The sequence below is a fragment of the Microcaecilia unicolor genome, chromosome 1 (genome assembly GCF_901765095.1).
Source record: "Microcaecilia unicolor chromosome 1, aMicUni1.1, whole genome shotgun sequence".
Classification (NCBI taxonomy): Eukaryota; Metazoa; Chordata; class Amphibia; order Gymnophiona; family Siphonopidae; genus Microcaecilia; species Microcaecilia unicolor.
This window is the reverse complement of record NC_044031.1, coordinates 170851111-170878024: the sequence shown is the minus strand read 5'-3', so window position 1 is coordinate 170878024 and position 26914 is coordinate 170851111. Positions and strand designations below refer to the sequence as shown.

The window sequence follows — 26914 nt, the reverse complement described above, 5'->3', positions numbered from 1 at the left end:
ACAAAAACCTGCAAATATGCTACTCAAATGATATAGCAATCTATGGACAGCAGACCTGCGATATTTTCAGTTGCGGCTAGAGGAGAAGCAGAAATAGGGACCAGTTACGGGGATTTTGAGAACCTGACTCGATTGTTGGTCTTCCCAGCTTACAGGTACTTATGGTTGTAAAGGAAACACAAGCATGCTATCTATACCCAGATGATTTGTGACATACCTCTCTCACCTCTTGGGGACACACCAGCGAGCCCCAACATACTGGTTGAGAACTTCTGTTCTAGCAGATTCCTGCCAGCAATTTTCATTGAAAGTGGATGGAAAATTCCTCTGTTAGAAAGCAACATTGTTTGCTCTATTGACTTTAATAGAAATGATTTGTGTTTCTAAACAACCCAAAACCAAATTTTTTTCCTGTGAACATCTCTAACAATTTAAATTTTCTGACCAATGACATCCTATTTTTAGTGCACACTTAGGACAAGAATCTAGAAGAAGAACCACCAGCCTAGAGCTCATGAGTTCTACAGAAAGACACTCCTCAGAAAGAGGCACTTCCTATTGCAAGGCGTCTTAAAAATACCCCACACTTCTCTCTAACCTCATAACGTTGCATATGTGGGGATACTGGTCCGACTAAAAAGGAACACCCTTACAACCATAACACAAACCTTTGTTTACCCTCAGTCCATATGAAAAATGCCAGTACCAACCAGGATGTCACCTCTGTGGGGCAACACTTTACAAAACCAGAACACTGTACCGGTGATTTTATGGTAACAATCCTAAAAGGGAACTTTAAAGCAATACAGAGACGTAAGACCTTTGAAGTCAGAATGATTAAATATTTTGACACCCACCAGACAGGACTTAACAAATATCTGGGTTTTCTAGCCCATTATAAACCATAAAATTGTACTGCTTTGTCACCCTCCTATCTCCATGCATATCTCCCTGTCCCTCATTCACCCAGCTCTCTCTGTGTCTCACCTAACCCACCCTCATCCTGTTAGACTGTCACTGCAATGCTTTGATGTTCCACGTATATACTGTCATCTACCAACATTTGCTTATTTCCGATCTGACAAAGAAGAGCTACCTTCAAAAGCTAATCTCAAAATGTATTAAGTTATGTCCAATAAAAAAGGTATCATCTTATTTTCTTTTCCATGTTTTATTTTGTTTTATTTCTATTGATTACCTTTAAAAATAAGGCAAATTATATATGAACGTACTAGACTTCTGATACTGTGCAATCAATGGTTCCAAGCATACAGCTCAGGAGTGCAGAGCTAAAAGTAATCTATGCCAGCTGCTGAAAGGGTACAGCACCGCTATGACTAAGCAGACCAACCACCACTGGTTCCTGTCATCCTGAGCAGCACTATTTCAGCCACACAGCTTTTTTTGTGTGCAGCCTTCCTCTTACTAATATAGAGCTTTAAAACAAGCAGATGAGAACATATGGGTTCACAGCCTTGCCAGTCTTGATCCATTAGATGCAACATTTTTTCAGATCTGAATGGAATGACCCATCCCATGCTTCTGAGCTAGCAGAAATCCCTGCTCTGCTCCTGATTCAGCATCTCTTGGGGCGAGCGAGTCCCTATATTTATAACCTCACCGTTTCTCCTTCTTTTAGGAAACAGCCAAACAGGCCAATGATTAGCACAAGTTGCTTGCTTGCTGCAGGCTGGAGTTGAAAGCTGGACTTAAGGCTGGCTGTCTTCATCTTTGAAAGTGGGAAGGACAAGGTTTTTTTTTTTTTTTTTTTTTTGTAGTCTGCCCACAGTATAGGCGTCTTCTGTCTAGTCTGGTGCAGATAATGAAATGTTTACCATCATGTATTTCCCTGCACTCCCCAAGAGCTGAAAACTGGTTTTCCCCTGTGAATAGTTCCAATTCCAGGTTGGCAACACAGACAGACACTCTACAAGTCATATGTCTCATCTCTCCTACAAGAGCATGCCAAACAAGATTCCAGTAGAGTAGGGTTCAAGACACCACAGTCTTCACTGCCTCCACCCCACACAAGTCACAATATTTGCAACTGTCCAAAACCCCTAAAATGTACTATTTATTTCATTCCCAGCTGCTAAAAAAACAAAAACAAACAAAAAAAATTAATCCTCGTGCTTACTAGCTATTTCCAATTAAGGATTTTTGCATTCCTTTCTGTATAGTCTGTTCCTAAATTCTAGCTCCTCTATGTGGTCTAGTATGCAATCATCCCATGTCCCTTCATCTCCAACAACTTCTTCAGCCAGCATCTCCACCCATATATGTTGCTCAGTTCTCATGCTGATACATACTGATGTCCACAGAACCCAACACCTCTGATTCCTCTTATTTTAAAACATGCTCCTGGCCCTCTTCTTTCTAATCATCCATTGATCACCCATCTTTCTAATGCTTCCTCTTAACTCCTGCTTGCTCCCTTTCCCCCGGGCTGACACATTTTATTAAAAACCCTCCTGTCCTTTTTACTACTTCACTCCATGAGGGGTGAACAAGTCTGTGCGCCTTTTACTCTAGGAAATCAAATTATTAATTTTCATAAATATTCTTCAGAATTCACATATTTGTGAAACAAATATTAGCCATTTACTGAAGAAACAAGACATTATTTCTACCTATTTCACCAGTTTAGGAAACAAGTGGAGATAGGAGAGGCAATTTGAACGCAATGAGTAAGCCATCAAATTTTCTCTCACTTAAGTGGGTAAAGCATGCAGAGCATGGCTCGTGGAATTCTTTCTAACCCCTCTGCAAGTAAAAGCATCTGTCTGATGCCTGTATTTAATCAGGAGAGATGAGAGAAGGCTGTTTGAAAGGTTTAGTTCCTTAAATTATTATATTACAGTGAACCAGTGATATATATATTGCAGCTAATTACTTTCTCTCTTAGAAATATGATGAGGCATTTTGGAGGGGGTTTATTTCTCTCTTTCTCCTCCCTGCTGCCCCCCTCCCCCAACCATATGCAGGAACTTCTACAGCCCAGAAACTTCCTCTAGATTACCTTTTCCTGTGACTAGATGAAGCCAAGATCCTTCCTCCAGTCTCTGCTTCTAGTTACAATGGATACCAGCAGGGCAGGCTCACTCACAAGAGGAGTTCGTGGACGGGGAGGTAGACTAGAGAACTGCAGATAAGAGGTTTTTTTTGCTTAAAAAGACATAGGTAACTGCCACTGCTGTTTGTCTTTTTGCAGTATGTTTTTTGTTATTTTAATGCTTTTATTTGTTATCTTGATTTCTTAGTTCTGTTCTTTGGTAGCCACGGTTTTGGTATGTTATTACACTGATCATTTCAAGATCATTAAGAGACAGTCAGTCATCAATAGTCAAGGTTGGTGCCTCAATAACATCCGAATAATTATCCATGCATAGTGGTTTGTATGATTTTAATGGTTTTAAGAGCTAGTAATCTCGTTTTTTTTTTTTTTTGTTACATTTGTACCCCGCGCTTTCCCACTCATGGCAGGCTCGATGCAGCTTACATGGGGTAATGGAGGGTTAAGTGACTTGTCCAGAGTCACAAGGCCTGTGCCTGAAGTGGGAATCAAACTCAGTTCCTCAGTGGTTGTATTGTTATGGAATACAATAACTAATGACTATTTTCCTGTCCATAAACACTATGTGAAATTTTTCAGTGGCAATCATTTAGCAATATGTGTTTAAATGATTCTTGACATTCCCATTACCTAATTATATATGGCACAATGATGACCGCGCTCTAATTAAGAAGCACGGTACTTGCCTATTTTTTGCCTTTATAAAACTAGTTGCATGTTTTTACTGTTATTTGATATCAAAGGTTTTGGACATATTTTAGCGTTTTTTGACCCTTCTGATGTTTTTTCATGACATAAGCAGAAGATGCCCATTTAGGATACTTATTAAGGATGCCCGCTGACATTTTGTATGGTTTACGATTATATATATATATATATATATATATATATATATATATATATGCCTGCTGAGACTGGTGTAAACTATTTTATTAATTTAGTAGTACTATATGTAACTAAATCCACAGCACATCGTAACTATTTTTTGTTAAACATGTTTTTTTATGATATATGACATTTTTATTATAGATAGGTAGATAAAGGAAAAGTCCATAGATCATTATTAAAATGGACTTGGGAAAATCCACTGCTTATTTCTAGAATAAGCAGCATAAAAGGTATTGTGCTGTTTTGGGATCTTGCCAGGTACTTGTGACCTGGATTGGCTACTACTGGAAACAGGATGCTGGGCTTGATAGACCTTCAGTCTATCCCAATATGGCAATACTTATGTTCTAAAATATATATATACATATAGATAGATAGATATACATACGCACACACCTTTTTTTCACAGTGTTTTCATTTGTTGCTTCTATTGTGAAGAACTCTAAAGAATGATGTCTCATGTTGTACTTCTGACTGGTATTTATATGTTTTTTTTAGCATTTGTTTTAATTTTGGTTACATTTATGTTTTTAAAATTGTGGTATTTCTTTATGTTGACAGACCCCTGATGCAGCATTTGCTGAAACACAGGCCATGTGGGGTCTCTGAATAAACAATCTTTCCTTTGGCTTCTGACTCCACCTTGTAGTTCTGCCTGTGGCCTAATACACTTTTTCTACGTCACCATAGCAACATAAAAGAAAATCATTAGTACCATAACCTAGAATTCCAATAGACCCCCCCCCCCCCCCCTACAACAGCATACCTTGAAAAATTAGACAGCATATGTAAATTGTGAGCCATCTTGCATCAAATGCCTGTTTAAACAACAGAGTCCTTAATAATTTCTTAAAGAAAAATCAGAACATCTTTATGGCAGGGGGTGGAGCCTGCAGTACATGGGATGGCAGCTTAATCCTCATGCTCTCCTTCCCCACGCTTGTATTTTGTTGCGTAAACTCTCAATTCTTAACTCAGCAGCTCATTTCTGGCTGCTGAAATGTTCTAGGGATAGCAACGTAGCAAAAAAAAAAGATAGAGACTGCTTTTGGGGCGCAAAGCAGCAGTAAAAGACCAAAGCAAGATCTAGCCATACCATTAAAGATGGCTTCTTCGTGACAGCTGCAGAACTTGTTGGACTGGATAATGAAGGAACTGGCAGAAATTAAGGTCATGCTTAGTGAAGGTGCTACTAACATAACAGAACTACAGCAGAAAATGGCCTATCCAGCTGGAGGTGATGGCACAAGGAAAGCAAGTTTGGTCCAGTGAAGACTAATTCAAAATAACCTGTTCCTTAGCTGGATTTTAGTATTATCATATTGAAAATGTGACCATAGCATTCCTTTGTGGTTATGTTCCATATATAACACACACTTATATATGCACTATCACAATTCCTCATGTACAAACACAAAACAGTCTTTTAGGGTGGATAGTGTTCACAATGAGCTCCTTTTATTATCAACCAGATAGAGATAAGAGTTTTCAGTTTTGGCACAGTACAAGTCATCTCAAGAACAAAATATAAGAAAAGCAATGGACTGCATTAGGGGCTTATAGCCCATTTAGTTATGTTTAAACATAAGAGATCTGCATGAAACAAAATATTTATTTTAATTTTGACTTATAAAACCACTGGTCCCTGAAACGTGCCTCAAAGCAGAATAATCCATCTGTGTATCTAAAATGTAAACTTATACAAAATAGATGCAGATGTGATTCCATGTGACCCAGTGAAAGGAGAGTTTAATTTTACATCCATGTAATTTCAGTATATTCCATCTTTATAACACCAGGCTTCCCGAAGCAGATTACAACAACCAGTGGCATTCCTAGGGGGGGGGGCGGTGGGTGCGGTCCATCCCGGGTGCACGCCGCTGGGGGGGTGCCACGCGCCTGTCGGCGCCTCTTGTTCCGTGCTCCCTCTGCCCCGGAACAGGTTACTTCCTGTTCCGGGGCAGAGGGAGCATGGAATGAGCAAAGCCGACAGGCGCGCGGCACCCCCCCCCCCCCCCAGCAGGTAAAAATGCACTGGGGGGGCACATCGGCGATCCGCCCCGGGTGTCAGCCACCCTAGGAATGCCACTGACAACAACAGTTAAGATTAACCCATCAACAAACTGGATATCCTTACTGAAATTTGGCCATCTGTATTGTATAGAGCAGTGTAGAAAAATCTGCACAAAATACTGCATTTATAACTGCTGTTTCTCTACCAGCTACAATAATTGTTAAGCTGTTTTAGTGATATTCAATTGTTAGTTCATGATATTTATATTTACATATGGGAAGCTTTCAAATAAGTACAAAATAATTTTGTTCTCCATCTGTTGCCTATCCAACTACTGGAGCTTTAGACTTTTTAGAGATGGACCATGCATAGGCTGTCCATTATTTCTAATAATCTTTTTATTATTGTTTTCAATAAATTTTTGCTATTGTTTTGGGTGAACCAGTGTGGTGGCAAGTTCTGCATACTGGCTTCAGCCCGTATAATGGGCTCAGGGCAAGGAGGTTAGATAAAATAGGAGATGGGGTGAGCCTAACATCTCTCTCACTCTCCCCCTCCCCCCAAGCAGGCCAGCATCTCCCCTCTTCCTCCTTCAACTCTCTTCCCCCAAGTCTACCTTTAATTTGTTTCAAAACACTGTTGCCAGGCAGCGATAGCAATTTACAGGCACTGCCCTGCCATCAGCCTGACATCTTCTCTCTCTACTGTGTGGCCCACCCCAGCGGAAACAGGAAGTTACCTCAGAGAGGGCAGGCCACCACAGTAGAGAGAGAATGTCAGGCTGGTGACAGGGCAGTGCCTGTGCATCGCTGCTGCCGCCCGGCAAGTTTTGAAACAAATTAAAGGTAAACTCGGGGGAAGAGAGTTGAGGAAGGAAGGAAGGAGATGCTGGCCCAGGGGGAGTGAGCGAGTGACTCGGCGGTGAATAGAAAGGAAGGGAAGACAAGGAAAGATGCCAGAGGAGTGCAGCAGAGTGCTGGCTTGTGGCAAGATGCCACTTCCTTGTACTGCCACTTGAGTCAGCTGCCTCACTTGGCCTCATTATAGGGTCGCCCCTGGCAGTCAGTGAACACATGGGAAAAGGAGGCAGAGCAAGCGCATATGGGAGGAGTTCCATCCTATCATTTTGGTTGCTCTTCTTTGAACCTTTTACAATTCCGCTATTTCTTTCTTCGAGATACGACGACCAGAATTAAACGCAATACTCAAGGTGAGGTTGCACCATAGAGCGATACAGAGGCATTATAATATCCTTGGTCTTATTTTGCATCCCTTTCCTAATGATTCCTGGCATCCCATTTGTTTTTTCGGCTGCTGCTGAGCACTAGGCAGAAGATTTCAGTGTATTGTCTACAATGACACCTAGAAGTTTTTCTTGAGCTGACTCCTAAGGTGGACTCTACCATCAGTTAACTATGATTCAGATAAATCTTCCCAATGTGCATCACCTTGCATTTGTCCACACTAAATTTAATCTGCCATTTGGATGCCCTGTCTTCCAGTTTCCTAAGGTCTTCCTGCAATTTTTCACAATCCACTTGTGTTTTGACAACTTTAAATATGCAGATAACACAAAAATTATTCAATCACTTCACTCGTCATTCTGTTTTCTAGATCATTTATAAATAAGTTAAATAGCATCGGTCACAGTACAATCCCTGAGGCACTCCACTATTCACCCTCTTCCACTGAAAAAAATTGCCATTTAACCCTACCCTCTCTGTTTTCTGTCCAGTAACCACTTTCTAATCCATAGAAGGACATTGCCTCCTATCCCATGACTTTTTAATTTTCCCAGGAGTCTCTCATGAGGAACTTTGTCAAAAGCTTTCTGAAAATCTAGATACACATCAACTGCCTCATATTTATCCACATGTTTATCTACACCTTCAAAGAAATGAAGCAAATTGGTGAGGCAAGACTTCCCTTGGATGAACCCATGCTGACTCTGTCCCATTAAACAAGGTTTATCTGTGTGTTCCGTAATTTTATTCTTTATAGTAGTTTCCACTATTTTCCTCGGCACTGAAGTCAAGCTTAACGGTCTGTAATTTTCAGGAACTCTTAAAAAATCTGCATTACATTGGCCAACCTCCAATCTTCAGGTACTACGGATGATTTTAATGATTGATCACTAACGATCAGTAATTTCATGTTTAAGTTCTTTCAGTACCCTGGTGTGTATGCCATCTAGTCCAGGTGATTAATCACTCTAACTTGTTGATTTGGCTCAGTACATATTCCAGGTTCACCAAGATTTTTCAGTTTGTCCATGTGGAGGGGCATAATCGAACGGCTGGCCATCTTTCATTTCGATAATACGGTTGGGGCAGGCCAAATGTCAGAGATGGCCGGGTTTGAGATGGCTGGCATCGGTTTTCGCCAATAATGGAAACCGATGCAGGCCATCTCAAACCCGGCCAAATCCAAGGCATTTGGTCATGGGAGGGGCCAGCATTTGTAGTGCACTGGTCCCCATGACATGCCAGGACACCAACCGGGCACCCTAGTGGGCCCTGCAGTGGACTTCAGAAATTGCTTCCAGGAACATAGCTCCCTTACCTTGTGTGCTGAGCCCCCAACCCCCCCCCCAAAACCCACTACCCACAACTGTACACCCAGGCCCATCCCCCTCCACCTGCTTGAAGTGCACTGCACCCACTAAAAACTGCTCCAGGGACCTGCATACTGCTGTCATGGAGCTGTTATGACATTTCAGGCTGGTATAGAGGCTGGAAAAAAATGATTTTTAATTTTTTTGGGGGGTGGGAGGGGGTTGGTGACCACTGGGGGAGAAAGGGGAGGTCATCTGCTCAGTTGGGGCACCTTTTTGAGACTTGGTCCTAAAAATAAATGGACCAAGTGAAGCCGGCCAAATGCTCCTCAGAGCCGGCCTTCTTTTTTCCATTATCGGCCAAAGCCGGCCATCTCGAAACCACGTCCCCGTCCTGCCTTCCATACCCTGCTGAAACGCCCCCTTGAACTTTGGCCAGCCCTGCGACAGAAAGCACTTGAAGCCGGCGAAAATCGGCTTTCGATTATACCGATTTCGCTGGCTTCAGGAGATGGCCGGCCATCTCCCGATTTGTGTCGGAAGATGGCCGGCCTTCTCATTCGAAAATAAGCAGGATAGTCATTCTTGAAAACCATTTCCGATGCAAGTAGATCTCTTACATCTTCCTCCATAAGGCCGAAGCAAAGAATTTATTCAATCTCTCTGCTATGGCCTTGGCCTCCCCGAGTGCCCCTTTTGCTCCTTCATGATCTAACAGTCCCACGGATTCCCTCACAGGATTTCTGCTTCTGATGTATTTGAAGAAAAAGGTATTACTATGAGCTTTTGTCTCAACGGCAACATTTTCTTCATATTCTCTTTTAGCCTTCTTTATCAATGCTTTGCATCTAGCTCAACACTGCTTATGTTGCTTTTTATTTTCTTCACTCGGATCCTTTTCTTCATTCTTTGAAGGATGCTCTTTTGGCTCTAATAGCCTCTTTCACTTCACTTCACCTTTTAACCATGCTGGCTGTCTTCTGCTCTTCTTTCCACCTTTACTATGTGGAATTCATCTGATCTGGGCTTCCATGATGGTATTTTTAAACAACATCCATGCCTGATTTTAAAGTCCTAACTTTTGCAGCTGACCTTTTCAGCTTTTTTAACCATTTTCCTCATGTTGTCATAGACACCCTTTCGAAAATTAAATGGTGCTATAGTAGATTTCCTTAGAGACTTCACTCCAGACATTAGCTCCAATTTGACCATGTTATGATCAGTGTTTCCCAGCAGATCCAACATAGTTACCTCTCGTATCGCCTTGCATTACACTAAGGACTAGATCTAAAATAGTTCCCCCTCTTGTCAGTTCTTGGACCAATTGTTCCAAGAAGCAGTCATTTATTACTTCTAGGAATTTTATCTCCCTAGCACTCCAGTCAATAGCATTTATCCAGTCAATATTGGGGTAATTGAAATCACCATTTAATTTTGCCCAATTTGCCAGCTTTCCTAATTTCTGCAAACATTTGTTCATTCATCTTTTCATTCTGTCCTGGTGAATGGTAGTATAGCCTTACCAATATAATCTTTCCCTTCACACATTGAATTTCTATCCACAATGATTGTACAATGCTGTTTGATTCAAATTCCTCTTCAGCACATAACGCACCCCCCCCCCCTCCAAATTTGATCCACTCTATCATTGTGATATAATTTGTACCCTGATAATAGTGTCCCATTGGTTGTCCTCCATCCACCAGGTCTCTGAGATGCCTATTATATCTACCTTTTCATTTAGTACTATAAACTCCAACTCTCCCATCTTATTTTTTAAGCTTCTAGCATTTCTATATAGACACTTCAAATTGTGTTTTTTTCCTAGCATCTACAAGCTGCTTTGAAGTTGACGGGGATAATTTGCATCCTTTATTCTGTTCTCCCATTAAACACTCCTGGCTTTCTTTCACCCTAAAGATCCTGTTTCAATAGTATCTTTGAAAGATACCCCACACTGACCCACATGTTCCTGGGGGACTGTTGCCCCCCCCCCCCCCCCCCCCCCCCCCCCCATTTTAGTTTAAAAGCTGCTGTATCTTCTATTTAAAAGTTAGTGCCAGCAGCCTGGTTTTATCCTTTCAGAACTGGCACTTCCTCACACATTTTCCTATGTCATTGGTACCGATGTGTACCAAGACAGCTGACTCCTCCCCTGCACTATCTAAAATCTTATCTAGGTGACACGTGAGGTCCTCCACCTTCACACCATGAAGGCAAGTGACCAGGTGATCCTCATGCCCATCTGCCACCCAGGTATTTACATACCTAATGATTGTATCACCAACTACAACAGCTGTCCTAACCCTTCCCTCCTGAGCAGAAGCTCATGGAAGCACATCCTCAGTGCGAGAGGATATTGCATCCCCTGATGGGCAGGTCCTGGCTACAGGATTACTTCCAGCTTCACCAGGTTTCCTCCAAGGCAGCAAAGGGGCTGCCAGACTGGAAGTGGGACTTCTGTACAATGTCCCTGTAGGCCTTCTCTATGTACCTCTGTCTCCCTCAACTCCTCCAAGTCTGCTGTTCTAGCCTCAAGAGAACAGACTTGCTCAATGCAAAGAGCTCTTAGCTCTCAAAGAACATCGAGCATGTATGCAGCCTCCTTGCCTGTATCCACGCTTCTCCTACATTCCAAAATGAATACAATTAAAAGGGTTTCTGTACTATAACCACCCTAAGTCCTGACTGTATGGGATCTAGAATATCAAACTTGAAAAGATAATCCTGTAATTATGCAGCCAGCACAATCTCTAACATCTTCACAAGGAATACTAGGAACACAGCAGGAATATGCGCAAAGCACCCTATCAGTTCATGAAAATTTCAAAATCTGTGTGTGTCAAAATAATTTTATCCAAGGCATCTTGAAAACAAAATTCTTCTAATGATGTTTATAAAATAGGCGACCCCACCCCCCCAAAAAAAAAACCACCTAGTTGCAGGTAGATGGATAAACAGAGCAGGAGGACAGGGATGCAAGTCACAGGTCTCCCAACTGCATTTCTTAGGTAGACAAGTTACCACTTTAAACAGGTACAACACTAAATACATGCCAGTATAAGTCACTGGGATTCTGCATATCATAAACCAGTTCACTCTCCCTATTAGTCAGATGGTACACCAGACCCTGTACCAACCAACTGTTCATGAATCCTCAATCTTTACCAGATCACACCTTACCTACAAAAGCCGCACTGGCTACCAGTCCTCCACAGGGCCAAAAACGGATTTTTAAGGCTCTCATACAAAATGGGCCAAAGAACCTAAAACATAAGCTAGTCCACTACACATCTGTGTAGGAGGAGTGGCCTAGTGGTTAGGGTGGTGGACTTTGGTCCTGAGGAACTGAGTTTGATTCCCGGCACAGGCAGCTCCTTGTGACTCTGGGCAAGTCACTTAACCCTCCATTGCCCCATGTAAGCCGCATTGAGCCTGCCATGAGTGGGAAAGTGTGGGGTACAAATGCAACAAAAATAAAAATAAAATAAATCTTTGTCAAAAGGGGGAAAATAATAATAAAAATTGCACAATGTGATAGCCACTGGATAGCTTTCTCAGGAGTAGCCCTCACACTCTGGAACTCACTCCCAGAGAGGCTACTACGACTAGCTCAAGGCTACCTCTATTTCATGGAGCAGGCAACAGCCTGGCTCTTCACCCAAACCTTTAATACATGTGCAACTGACTATCCACTCACACTGCACCTGGACTAGCTTTCTACATAACTAAGACTGGTTCCACAACTTTATAGATGATTTGCCTTCAGTGTAGCCACCATTTATCCCAATGCTTTTGTCCTTCCCATCCCATCTACGTCAACTATATTTGTCCCCTCATCTGCTTTTAACGATATTTGTTCAGTCATTGTGCACATCATGTTATCTGTTCTAAATGTGTGCATATTATGACATTTCATTTGTATTCTGATAATATGAATCATATTGTCCTATGAATGTTCTGCTGTGCTGTTTGAATATGTATATTATTGCTATTACTAGAACTTAATTTGCCCATCTTCAAAATTTACATCATCGATTATAATTTTATGTTTTGTGATAAACACAGGACTGCCCTACCCTGAGGAGGCTGCCAGAGGGCGCTGTCCTAGGGAAACACTGGAAAATGCCCTGATCTGGTCCCTAGAGGGAGCCAAAAGGGGTAGGTCCAAGTAATGACCTGAAGGGACAGCTAGGGGGTGCTCATGGTACATGACCTGCCCTTCTCTGAAGAGGCCATCAGGGGGATCTCTCAGAGTAGGTGAGAGAAAGTTGGAGGCCTGGACCTTTGTGGAACCAGGGGGAGGGGCCTAAAGAGGTGGGGAGGATAATTAGGCACACTATAAAGAGCACCCTCCAAGAAGAGAGAGAGAGAAAAAACAAAGAAAGAAAAAGAGAGAAAAAGAAGGAAAGGAGATGGGGACCTGGGAAGCCTGAAGCCTGCTAGAGGAGATCCCTTGGAAGTGGAGAGAGAAGGATCCCTCTAAAAACCAAGAAGGTATTTACCTGGTATGCCTTTTAGTAGTAATGGAACCGTGTATTGCTGGAAGTTGAATGATATGTGGGAAAGAAGTTATTCCCCATAAGACTAGAGCATGGTGCTAATAAAGGGAATTTGCATCTGGGATAGAGTGAATTTGCATATTGATGAAAGCGGAGAAACCAGGTTTCTATTCCCAAGAAGGGTAACAGGGGGCCCCATCAGGGGTACCAGAAGAGTGATCTGTTACCAGAGGATACAGCAGGGAGGCATGTCCACGAACTGGTGGTACATGAGGGAGTCACCCTGAGTTAAAGGGGAAGTCTAAACATTGAGACCAAGTTTACAAGCTGCCACAGAGAAGCTTTGTCTCTAAGCATTTCTGGAAACAAAGCACTAGTGAGCCCTGGCTGAGAGTGTTTGAGGCTAGACAGGAGCCATAAAAGGGCTCTCAGCACATGAGTAGCTGGGGTGTTACAGTTTACATTTGATAATTTTAATATTGTCTTTACGTCAAGCTATACCTATTGTACACTGCTTTAGGTGGTTATTATAAAAGTGAATTCCTTCAAAAAGGCGGTAAATAAATTCTAATAAATAAAGTGGTTAATAAACAGTAGCACATGAGAAAAAACAAACAACAACAACAAAAACATTACTGGTGTTGACAGCACTATCTGGGGACGGAGATACTGGCTGAGGCAGTTGTGGATATGAATGATGTTGCAGATGAAAGAGGATCAGGTGAAGAGGAGCTAGAATTTAGAAGCAGACTACATAGAAATGAAAGTCAATAATTCATGTTTGGAAATAGATAATAGGCACAAAGATTAACAGTTTAGAAGCTTGGTATGAAAAACAGGCAAAGTGGCCGCTGAAGGTTGCAAAGGGTATAAAGGAACACTCTAAAAACAGAAATTAAAAACCATAATTTTTAAAACAATGTAATAAACCAGAATCAGCGGTATATGAGATTTGGAGACTACACTGGTCCTTTTGAATTCAGGTTTCTCTAAGACCAGAGCACTACACTAGAAAGAGAAAACAGAAAACTAGAATATTGGTTTTTAGAGGCTCTATGCCATGGTCCTTTTGTCTAATTAAAAAGGTGGCTCTTTTTTCCCCCCTCACTTATCTATTCTCTGCACCACAAAGGCAATGGCAGAATAAAGAATAATAAGGATCAGGTGTTCCCTATTTTAAACACAACAGACTTGCAATTAAAAATCAAATTGTGCCTAAACTTAATGGGTCTGACCTTCAAAGCTGCTTATGCAATCAGTGGCAGCTCTGACTGCCAAAAACAAATTTTTAAAATCTTTACACCTTGCTATCCCCCCCATTTACAAAGCCACACTAGCAACTGCCGCACAGCAATGCCTACACAGCCCATCGTTGTGTGGTTATAAGCATAACTTGTGTTTATTCTGCAAAGCAGGCTTAGTGTTGGTCCATGAGTGGTGCTAGCACTCTCTCTTTAGTGAGAAAAATTAGTCACTAACCCCTAGATTCTGTATAGTGTGGATTTAGGTGCCGAAATTGGTGCGGATTCTAACACCACACATAATTTAACTGGCTTAATAAGCTAATGAGCGCTGATATCAGCACTGATTAGAATTTAGGCACACAACTTGCTAAGCATATTCTACAATGATGTGTGCCGAACGTCTAATGCACACAGGCAAAAAGGGGCATGGTTATAGGTGTTTTGTGGGCATTCTAAAATTTAGGCACCTAGTTATAGAATATGGCCAGTGGTGTGCTGGAGCCAGCTCGCACCGGCTATCAAGAGCCGGTTGTTAAATTTTTTACCATCTTGCAAGCCGGCTCTCCTCCCTCCCTCCCCCGAGCTACAGGGTCCCAGGCTCCGAGTCCAGTATACATACTTGAAGAAGGCAACTACCCTGGTTGTCCAGTGGATTCTTCGGGGCACGCAGGAAAGATCCCCAGTCTTGCCTGCCTGCTGCCGGCACTGACCCTCCCCCGCTGCCGGATTGCTCTTTAAAAATGGCTGCCGAGACTTCTACTGAAATCTCAGAGGCCGCACTTGTAAGTCTCGGTGGCCATTTTTGAAGAGCGAAGCAGTAACGCCGCAGGAGAGTCAGCGCCGGCAGCGGGCAGGAAAGACTGGGGATCTTTCCTGCCTACCCCGAAGAATCCACTGGACAACCAAGTTGCCTTCTTCATGTATGTACTAGACTCAGAGACTAGGACCCTGTAGCTCGCACAAGGGAGGAGAAGAACAGCAGAGCCGGCTTGCCCTGCACCACAGAATCCCAGTCTTCCTGGAGAGAGTAATGCATTGCTCCCCTCCCAGGCTCTCTCCCCGGCTATAGCCGGCTCTGCAATTTAGGGGGGGGGGGCACAGAGGTGGACTGGGGAGAGAGCCTGTTGTGGGGGGGGGGGGGGCGTGCAGAGGTGGACCGGGGAGAGACTGCTAAAAATTTACCAGCACACCACTGAATATGGCCCAGTGCACTTAAATCTATACACCGGGATTTACACCATGTTTTAGTTGGTGTAAATGGACGCACGCAGATTTAGGTACTAAAATATCAACTAAGCGTATTCTATAAATCGGCATCCAAATCTAGGTGCCGATTATAGAATACACTTAGTTGGCACTGATTTCAGTGCCGATTGTATAAGCAGCAACTGCTATTGCCACCTATGTACGGCAGCACCGTTACACAGACAGTGTGACAAGCAGCTAGGAAGAGCGCGTCATGAAAAAGTTATGGGTAAAAGTAACTTCCACTCATTAAAACATAAGGAAATGTAAAGCATAACCTTCTTTGAGAAAGCTGGACTACATTTCCCAGCAAGAAATTAATGAAAAATGTAGTGATTAGCCAACCTATGGCATGCAAACCAAAAATAGAAAAACAAAAACATAGAATGAAAAATGTGAGCAGATAAAGACGATATGGCCTATTCAGTCTACCCATCTATGCCATCTCCTACCCCTTCAAGATCCTATGTACTTGCCCCAAGCTCTTTTGAATTCAGGTACTGTTTTCCTCTCCATTACATCCATCAGGAGGTCATGCCACAAATCCACCACCCTTTTCATGAAGTATTTCCTCAGGTTACTTCTGAGACATCCTATGCTACCTGGTTCCAGAGCTTCCTTTCAACTGAAGAGAAACTTGCCTCCTGTGCATTTATGCTGCATAGATATTTAAGTGTCTCTCTCATATCTCCCCTCTCCCTTAGTATACATATTGAGATCTTTAAGTCTGTCCCCAACGCTTTATGACAAAGACCAAATCCATCCTGGTTATATCTTTTTGCAGCGGCGGTCTCCAGAACTGTACACAGTATTCCAAATGACGTCTGACCAGGAACTTACACAGAAGAACATCACCTCCTTTTTCCCACTGGCCATGGAAGGAGTTTCGCATTAGTACTTTAGATGAGATTGCGCCCAAGTGTTTAAAGATTAGAGTAACTTGCAAAAGCAGTAAATAGTTCAATTCTAATTACTTAAACTAAAGCAGACCTGTAGGAGATTAGAAATGAAGTGACAAAAATTTCTCATCTGATCTGTTTGGACGAAGGTACGATTCCCACAGCAGCTGAGTTAGCTACTTGCTTTCAAAATAAATGACTAATGATTCGATAATGCTCCATATGTAAATGATATTGTAAGTAATTTTTCTGAAATTATTGGGGATAGAATAGACAGATTTTCTTCCTATTGATCGGATTTTGTTTAAATCACTCTTTTGAAATTATAATAAATCATGTTGTGTATTAGACCCTTTCCCTCCAACTGTGCCTTCACACGAGTTTTTGCTTATTTTATTTGATTGGATTCAATGTTTACTTTCTTCTTTCCCATGTAGAATGTGTGAAATAATTATGCCTATTATGAAGGTTTCAAAAGTGTCTCGAGAACTCTAGAGACCAGTAGCACCGATACCTTTTTTTGTTAAGCTTATGGAAGCTTAATTCCATTTCCAACTGGACTCTTTATTTGTCAAAGCATACCCCAATTGCACTTACCCCAATCAGGTTTTTGTTCCTCCCATAATACTGAGACTGTAGTATTTTCTGTCTGCGATACTGCTCAATGTATTGTGTGTACAGATGACAAGGTCTTGTTTCTTCAATTTGATCTTTCGTCTGCATTTGGGTGCACCATGATATGATTTCAGTACTGAATCAGATTGGTATAGATGGTGTTAAACTGGTTTAGGGGTTTTCTGGTTTCACGATCCTATAGGGTAAAGGGTAGCGTAATACTGTTGGATAGCTGAAGAAATCCATGTGGGTTCCCCCTTGTCACCTACCATGCTTATTGTATTTCTACATTCTCTGGATCTGGGATTGACAAGAGAGGGTTTTACAACACACAGCTATGCTGACGATATTACCATTATAATTCCTGTTTCTTCCGCTTTGGCCTAAGTGTCATCTCTGGTTCAAAGCCATTTTGTTCCAATTAGTTCTTGGATGTCTCAACATTACTTAAAATTAATACTAACAAGACTAAGCTTTTATTGTTTGGCAATAATCCTGATCCAACTGTGGATCATATACCAGTTGACCAGACTAAATATATACTCTCCCCTGTGGTGAAGATCTTAGGGGTTTATGTTGATCAAACCCTCTCATTTGAAATGCAGCTTAACGCAAACCAAAAGTGCCTTTTTCCTTCTTCGTAACCTTAGATGTCTACGTAAATATTTTGAATTTGTGCAGTTCAGATTGTTGGTACAGTCACTTCTGCCATCTAAAATAGATTATTACAATCTTGTTTATCTAGCCGCCCCAAGGAATACCTTCTGAAGATTTGCAAACAATTCAAAATACTGCGGTTAGATTGATTTTTTTTCTGTCTACAGAGAGGCTTTCCCCATGTTTTCTTGGGCTTCACTGGCTGCCTATAGAGGCAAGGCTTCTATTTAAATTACTTTGTACATTATACAAGATTCTTAATGGGGATTGTCCTATTCATCTGTTACATAAGTATTGCTATACTGGGAAAGACCAAAGGTCCATCAAGCCCAGCATCCTGTTTCCAACAGTGGCCAATCCAGGTCACAAATATCTGGCAAGATCTCAAAAAGGTACAAAACATTTTATACTGCTTATCCCAGAAATAGTGGATTTTCCCCAAGTCCATTTAATAACGGTCTATGGACTTTTCCTTTAGGAAGCAGTCCAAATGTTTTTTAAACTCCCTAAGCTAGCCGCCTTTACCACATTCTCCGGCAACGAATTCCAGAGTTTAATTACATGTTGAGTGATGAAAAGTTTTCTCCCGATTTGTTTTAAATTTACTACATTGTAGCTTCATCATATGCCCCCTAGTCCTAGTATTTTTGGAAAGCGTAAACAGACGCTGCACATCTACCTGTTCAACTCCACTCATTATTTTACAGACCTCTATCACCTCAGCCGCCTTTTCTCCAAGCTGAAGAGCCCTAGCCGCTTTAGCCTTTCCTCATAGGGAAGTCGTCCCATCCCCTTTATCATTTTCATCGCCCTTCTCTGCACCTTTTCTAATTCCACTATATCTTTTTTGAGATGCGGCGACCAGAATTGAACACAATATTCGAGGTGTGGTCGCACCATGGAGCGATACAAAGGCATTATAACATCCTCATTTTTGTTTTTCATTCCTTTCCTAATAATACCTAACATTCTATTTGCTTTCTTAGCCACAGCAACACACTGATCAGAAGTTTTCAATGTATCATCAACGACAACACCTAGATCCCTTTCTTGGTCTGTGACTCCTAACGTGGAACCTTGCATGACGTAGCTATAATTCGGGTTCCTCTTTCACACATGCATCACTTTGCACTTGCTCACATTAAACGTCATCTGCCATTTAGACGCCTAGTCTCCCAGTCTCGTAAGGTCCTCTTGTAATTTTTTACAATCCTCCCGCGATTTAACGACTTTGAATAACTTTGTGTCATCAGCAAATTTAATTACCTCACTCTAGGTCATTTATAAATATGTTAAAAAGCAGCAGTCCCAGCACAGACCCCTGGGGAACCCCACTAACTACTCTTATCCATTGAGAATACTGATCATTTAACCCTACTCTCTGTTTTCTATCTTTTAACCAGTTTTTAATCCACAATAGAACACTACCTCCTATCCCATGACTCTCCAATTTCCTCTGGAGTCTTTCATGAGGTACTTTGTCAAACGCCTTCTGAAAATCCAGATACACAATATCAACTGGCTCACCTTTATCCACATGTTTCTCTACCCCTTTAAAGAAATGTAGTAGATTGGAGTGGCAAGATTTCCCTTCACTAAATCCATGTTGACTTTGTCTCATTAATCCATGCTTTTGAATGTGCTCTGTAATTTTGTTCTTTATAATAATCTCTACCATTTTGCCTGGCACCAACGTCAGACTCACCAGTCTATAATTTCCCGGATCTCCTCTGGAACCTTTTTAAAAAATCGGTGTTACATTGGCCACCCTCCAATTTTCTGGTACCATGCTTGATTTTAATGATAAATTACATAGTACTAACAATAGCTCCGCAAGCTCATTTTTCAGATCTATCAGTACTCAGGGATGAATACCATCCAGTCCAGGAGATTTGCTACTCTTCAGTTTGTAGAACTGCCCCATTACATCCTCCAGATTTACAGAGAATTCATTAAGTTTCTCCGACTCGTCAGCTTCGAATACCATTTCAGGCACCGGTATCCCACCCAAATCTTCCTCGGTGAAGACCGAAGCAAAGAATTCATTTAATCTCTCCGCTACGGCTTTGTCTTCCCTGATCGCCCCTTTTACTCCTCGGTCATCTAGCGGTCCAAGCAATTCTTTTCCCAGCTTCCTGCTTTTAATATACCTTAAAAAAATTTTACTATGTGTTTTTGCCTCCAATGCAATCTTTTTTTCAAAGTCCCTCTTAGCCTTCCTTATCAGCACTTTGCATTTGACTTGACATTCCTTATGCTGTTTCTTATTATTTTTAGTCAGTACCTTCTTCCATTTTCTGAAGGATTTTCTTTTAGCTCTAATAGCTTCCTTCACCTCACTTTTTAACCATGCTGGCTTTCATTTGGTCTTCCATCTAATACGCAGAATATATTTGGCCTGGGCTTTCTGGATGGTGTTTTTGAACAGCATCCACGCCTGATGTAAATTTTTGACCCTCGCAGCTGCTCCTCTAAGTTTTTTTTTTCACTGTTCTAATCATTTTATCATATTCTCCTTTTTTAAAGTTAAATGCTAACGTATTTGATTTCCTATGTATACTTACTTCAAAGCTAATATCAAATCCGATCATTTATGATCACTGTTATCAAGTGGCTCCAGCACCATTACCTCCCACACCAGATCATGCGCTCCACTAAGGACTAGGTCTAGAATTTTTCCTTCTCTCATCGGCTCCTTTACCAGCTGCTCCATAAAGCTGTCCTTGATTTCATCAAGGAATTTTACCTCCCTAGCATGCCCCGATGTTACATTTACCCAGCCAATATCAGGATAATTGAAATCACCCATTATTATTGTGTTGCCCAGTTTGTTTGCATCCCTAATTTCCTTTAACATTTCTGAATCCGTCTGTTCATCCTGGCCAGGCGGACAGTAGTACACTCCTATCGCTATCCTTTTCCCCTTTACACAAGGAATTTCAATCCACAGTGATTTCAAGAAGTGTTTTGTTTCCTGCAGAATTTTCAATCTATTTGATTCAAGGCCCTCCTTAACATATAATGCTACCCCTCCACCAATTTGATCCACCCTGTCACTACAATATAATTTGTACCCCAGTATGACAGTGTCCCTGGTTATCCTCCTTCCACCACGTCTCAGAGATGCCTATTATATCTAATTTTTCATTTAGTGCAATATATTCTAACTCTCCCATCTTATTTCTTAGGCTCCTGGCATTCGCATATAGACATTTCAAACTATGTTTGTTGTTCCTATTTACATCATGCTCAGTACTTGACAGTATTAATTTGCAATCTTTAGTCTGCATTTTATTTTTATTGAAGGACACCTGATCTACTATGGTCTCTTTTGCAACCTCACTATCAGGGGCGTAGCCAGACACCCAATTTTGGGTGGGCCTGGGCCCAAGATGGGTGGGCTGAAGAACTCCGCCCTGTCCCACAAGTGATTTGGTCTCTCCCTCTCTCGCTTGCATGCCATATGATCTTTTAAACATCCCCCTCCCCTGAATACCTTTTAAATAGCAGATTTTCACTGGCAGCGAGCAGAAACTAATACACACTGCTCATGTTGGCCCCACAGTCTTCCCTCTGATGCAACTTCCTGTTTCCGCATAGGCGGGAATATATCAGAGGGAAGGCTGTGGGGCCGGTGTGAATAGTATGTATGTAGCAGGCGAAGATCTACTATTTACAAGGTGCTATATGCAGGAGGGACAGTTGTTGGGAGTTTTTCGCTGGTGGGGCTTGAGAATCCCTGCCAGCCACATCATAGGTGTGCTGCTACTGGGTGGGCCTGAGCCCAAAGTGGGTGGGCCCGGGCCCACCCAAGCCCACCTTTGGCTATGTCACTGCTCACTATCAGGATACCCTATCTTCTCTCTTTTGGTGATATCTTTGAAAGATACCTTATCCCGAACCATGCGCTTTTGAGCGACTGTCAACCTTCCCCCCCCCCCCCCCCCCCCCGTTTCTAGTTTAAAAGCTGCTCTATCTCCTTTTTAAATGCCGAAGGTGGAGTCCATCCTTTCGGAATAGGCTCCCCCTTCCCCAGAATGTTGCCCAGTTCCTCACAAATCTACCTCGCTTGGTGTTGTTGCCCAAAAATAGGGATAGAAGATCTATTAACAACTCATTTTTTTGTTTCCCCCTCCATTAAGGGAGTAGAGATTTACTCTATACAACAAGCTTTTAGCTGTACAAGCTCCAAAATTATGGAAATAATCGTTTCCTCGTGTCAATTTTCAGTTGGCATTCCACCAATTTAAAATAAACAAAAAAAACTGAGTTTCTTGGGAATTAATGCTGTATATATTTTCTAAGAGTATGTCTTGGACTTCTTTATGTTAACTGCTCAGAACTTTAGAGGTTGATGCGGTATACAAGCATAAAATAAATGTATTTGTGTATATGTATTCCTCTCCCTATGCATCCAACCATCCTTCTAACTTCCACCATTGCCTTTTCTACCTGTTTGGCCACCTTACGATCATCACATATGATACACTCAAGCTCGGCTCCTCTTTTGTGCACAAAAAATTACACCCCCTAAACTGTACTGCTCCACTGGGTTTTTGCAGCCCAAATGCATGACCCTGCATTTTTAGCATTAAATCTAAGCTGCCAAATTCCAAACCGTTCCTCTAGCTTCATTAAGTCTTTCCTCGTGTTATCCACACCATCAAGGCTGTCTGCCCTTTTGCAAATTTTGGTATCATCTGCAAAAAGGGGAACCTTACCAAATAGCCCTTCAGCAATATCGCTTACAAAAACATTAAAAAGAACCGGCCCAAGAACCAAAACTTGCAGCACATTATTGGTAACATCCTTTTCCTCAGAATGAGCTCCATTTACCACTACCCTCTGTTGCCTTCCACTCAACCAGTTACTAATCCAGTCAGTCACTTTAGGGCCCATGTTGAGGGCACTTGGTTTATTTATTAGTTGTCTATGTGGAACCATGTCAAAAGATTTTGCTAAAATCATGTTGGATGTGCAGCTAATGCAGGAACATTTTCACCAGGTACAGAGCAGCACAGAACAGTTGGTTGAGAGGAGTGGGTGTCTACTGGCGTCTCCTTTCCTCCCTCCCCAATCTGACCATGCTGCCCCAGATACCTTGAATTGGCCCCCTTGTTTCCCTGCACTCGGGCCAATGCAGAAAGTTCTGTGGCAGAACCATGGCTCCACTGCGAAGTTACTAATTCTAAAACAACGTGCTCATGAACCGACTGAAAGGTGACTTTTTTTTTAATGCATCTGTCTCCTTCCCTTCCCCTTTTCCCAACTAAAAAGAGAAAAAAATTAAATCTCTTGTGTCTAGTGGCACCATCCAAACCCCAACCCTCCTGTCGTAACTTAAAATAGGAAAAATAGGAGTGACACCCACTTGCTCCTGCCTCCAGCACTGCCATCTTGGAAAATGGCAGCATCCTGGAGATGCACTAGGTGGAGCCAATCTGCAATAAAGGAGTTTTTCCCCTTATAAGGCAGGCTAACCCCACCTGGTGCAACCCCAGGGTGCTGCCAGGGAAGGAATGAGCGAGTGATTGGGCATTGTCCGTAACTCTTCTAGCAGTGCCTACCTGCCTTATCTAAGAGAATAGGGATTTAATTTATTTTTTAGTCAGGGAAAGAGTCCTGGGGACTGGGAGGGAGGGAAGGACGCCAATGCAGATGCAGGGTTTTTTCTTTTTTAAGTCACCCTTTTTTGTCAGTGCTAGGATCAGTAATTTCACAATGGTGCCGTGGCTCTGCTGCACAGCTTCTGCAACCCCCCCCCCCCCCCCACCCTGAAAGCACAGAAACATTTCAAAATAACTGGCAGCAATCTAAGGCATTACTATACATAGCAATGCACTGGAGGGGGTTCCCAGGAGCCCCCTTTTACAAAAATTATTCTAGAAGCCTAGTATAGTGTTAAAAAGAGGTTCGGTGAAAGCTCCTCAATTTTAAAGAAAACAAAAAACAAAAACACATGCACACACACCCCACAGTAGCATTTAACTATACAGCAGACAGCCGTGATTCAAAGTTGCTTTAGCATAACAGTTAAAATCTAGCTGTACACCTAACATTGGTCCCTTAACAGATAATGGCCATTATTTCAGCAGACACCTTAATCCTTTCTACCAGTCACTACCCAACAAAACACAACTAGGGGTCACAGAGCCCTACATATCTGCAGGAGCCACTATTAAAGCTTTATTGAGTCTGACCTTCTCACCCTCTTAAAAATGGTGGGTAGCAAGTAATACATCTTGTCAGGGCTTGTTCTATATGCTAACCTCTGGAAATACAAGTGGGGAGGGGAAAATCTACAGAAACATTAAAAAAAAAGGTGCTGACAGGCACAACAGAGATTATGATTAGAAAAGTATGAATAAGAGGTTTGGTTCCTAGTGCTTGTTCGCTTTAAAAGAACCAAACCCCGTGACCAACAAGCTATATTCAGCAAACCTAGAGTTATCATATTTGCAGAAACAAACAAAAAAAAGACAAAAAAATGATTGATACTTTTGCTAAACAAATAAGTAAACGTGTAAATGGATTTTAGTTAAAGAACACACATCAGTGACTGACTGACTTACATTACACAATCTACACTTCTGGATTTGAGTTTGACAGAGTCTAAGCCCAAGCATACTTATTCGAAGAGGGGATATCCTCCAACATCTTTGTCTGGCTTCCGAAATAAATGTGAAAGTCTTTGCATGACGTGCTTAAAGTTGTGCTGTACAAACAAAATTCCTTTGACAGATTCAAGGAGGTTAGATTGGGACGGAGATGGCATGAGCCTATCTAGCCCATTATCCCCTGGCTTCTATATAGCACGACTTGCAAATCCAGTCATTCTGGACTTGCACATGCAACTTTAGTTAATGCGCCAACCAGTGCAAATAACTGCCAATTAACAAGCAATTATTGACACTAGTTGGCATTAGAATTTACACACAGTCTCAACATATTCAGTAACACGATGCATGTAAATTCTAAGTCGCATGGTTGAAAAGAGGGTGTGGCCATGGGCCTGGAATGGGCGGGTCATGCGCATTTCTGAAATCTATGCGCATTATTATAGAACACCCGGTCTGTGTCTAGTTTAGGCGTTGCCATTTATGCCACATGGCGTAACTGCCTGCAGCTAAATTTAAGTCGCACAGATGGGAGCTTATATTCTAAAAGCTGCGCAGAGATTTAGTCGTATTCTTTAAAGTATGCCTAAATTTTGGAATATTTTATATTATAGAACAGGCCTAGGTGTACTTTTTTCAGCACTGATATTTTCTAGGTGCCACATACAGAATCTAGTCCTATGTGGGCTAAAGCTAGTAGGTGGAGCTTGCTGCCAGTTTAGCTCACCCAAAACAATAGCACACACTATTGAAAATAGCAAATGATTAGAAATAATGGACTGCCTATGTGTGGTCCCATCTGTAAAAGTCTAAACCTGTTCCAGTTGGATAGGCAATGTCTTAAAAAGTGGAGGATAAAACATGTTTCACTTATTTGACAGCTTTTTTATTTATATGACAGCTTCCCATATCTAGATATTATATCATGAAATAAAATTCAGTATTACTAAAACAGCTTAAGAAATTATTGTAGCTGGTAGAAACAGCAGTAATAAACTCTGTATATCGTGCTCATTTTTCTACACTGTTCTATAGAATACAGTAATACATGTACTGATTTCAGTGAGGATATCCTGTTTCCTGATGGGTTCATCTTAACTGTTGTTGTAATCTGCCTTGGGAAGCCTGGTGATATAAAGATGGAATACATTGAAATTAAATGGAAGTAAAATTGAACTCTCCTTTCATTGGGATACATGGAATCACATTTCTTTTGAAGAATTTCACATTTCAGATACACAAACGAATTATTATGTTTTGAGCATGTTTCAGGGACAAGTGGTTTTACAAGTCAAAATAATAAAAATAAATATTTTGTTTCATGCAGATCTCTCATTTGTTTAAACAACTAAATAGGCTATAAGCCCCTAATGCAGTTGTCACGTACCTGAGACATCAAGTTTGGAGCCAAGCCTTCTCTCCTCAAACAAACCTTATACTTCCCCTTCTGACTCCTACACTTTGGGCACGCCTACTCTGACATCAGATGCCTTCACTTTTAAACCAGGAACTTCTCACTACTTCATTGCCTCAGCTACAACCTTCTTGGTGTCTTGTGCGTTTATCTTGTTGCTGTTCTGTCTGACCTGAATTCTGCCTGGAGCTGACCTCTGCTGGATCGCTGCCTGACCTGACTACTGCCTGGACCTGACCACTGCTGGATCGCTGCCTCACCTGACTACTGCCTGGAACAGACTACTGCTGGTTTGGCACCTGCCTTGACCACTGTCTGGTACTGACTTCTGCTCTGTCTTCGCCTCCTTCTGTCTGAGACGAGTCCTCTTTCTCACCTGACTTCCTAAGTCCTGTTGGCCACCTGAACCCAGGTGTTCAACCGCTGGGGAATGGTGGTCGCTACAGGTGACCCAAGCATTGGGTTTCTGACTGCTGGTCCTTGGATCAGCACAAGGGCTCACTTCTACTCCTGACATTGTGACAGCAGTCCATTGGTTTTCTTATGTTTTGTTTTTGTGCCCAATTGTACTGTGCCAGAACTGGAAAAAAAAAACAACAACAACAACAAAACCCTCTTCTCTTCTGTCTGGTCGATAATAGAAAGGAGATCATTGTGAATAATATCCACCTTAAAAGGTTATTTTGTGGTTGTATATAAGAAAAGAGAGGGAACAAAGTACAAACTAAAGTCCAAACAAAAAAAAACAGCACCACGGGCCTTTAAAAATGGAACACAGTTCTTTAATGAATGAGCCTTGACAAAAAGACCCGACACGGGCCGTGTTTCGGTGACTAGCACCTGCGTCAGGGGTCACAGTAATGACGTGGAAAACTTGGGGAATAACTCGAATGTATTCCTCTACAATATATTATTCCTTACCCCACGTCTCATGTAGTAAAAGCTACAAAGCACCAAGGCACTTTCACTTTCTGTATCAAAATGGATGACATTTTGATACAGAAAGTGAAAGTGCCTTGGTGCTTTGTAGCTTTTACTACATGAGACGTGGGGTAAGGAATAATATATTGTAGAGGAATACATTCGAGTTATTCCCCAAGTTTTCCACGTCATTACTGTGACCCCTGACGCAGGTGCTAGTCACCGAAACACGGCCCGTGTCGGGTCTTTTTGTCAAGGCTCATTCATTAAA

At 41.8% G+C, this 26914-nt stretch overlaps 1 protein-coding gene across 1 annotated transcript in view; it reads right to left on the bottom strand.

The window, feature by feature from the left end:
* Positions 1-26239, bottom strand: part of LOC115471638 (cyclic AMP-responsive element-binding protein 5-like) — a 218906-nt gene extending 192667 nt beyond the window's left edge. Inside the window, exon 1 of the mRNA XM_030205415.1 lies at positions 26099-26239. Within this exon, the coding sequence (XP_030061275.1) occupies positions 26099-26239 (141 nt within the window). The remainder of the gene's footprint in view (positions 1-26098) is intronic.
* Between the last annotated feature and the right edge of the window lie 675 nt (positions 26240-26914).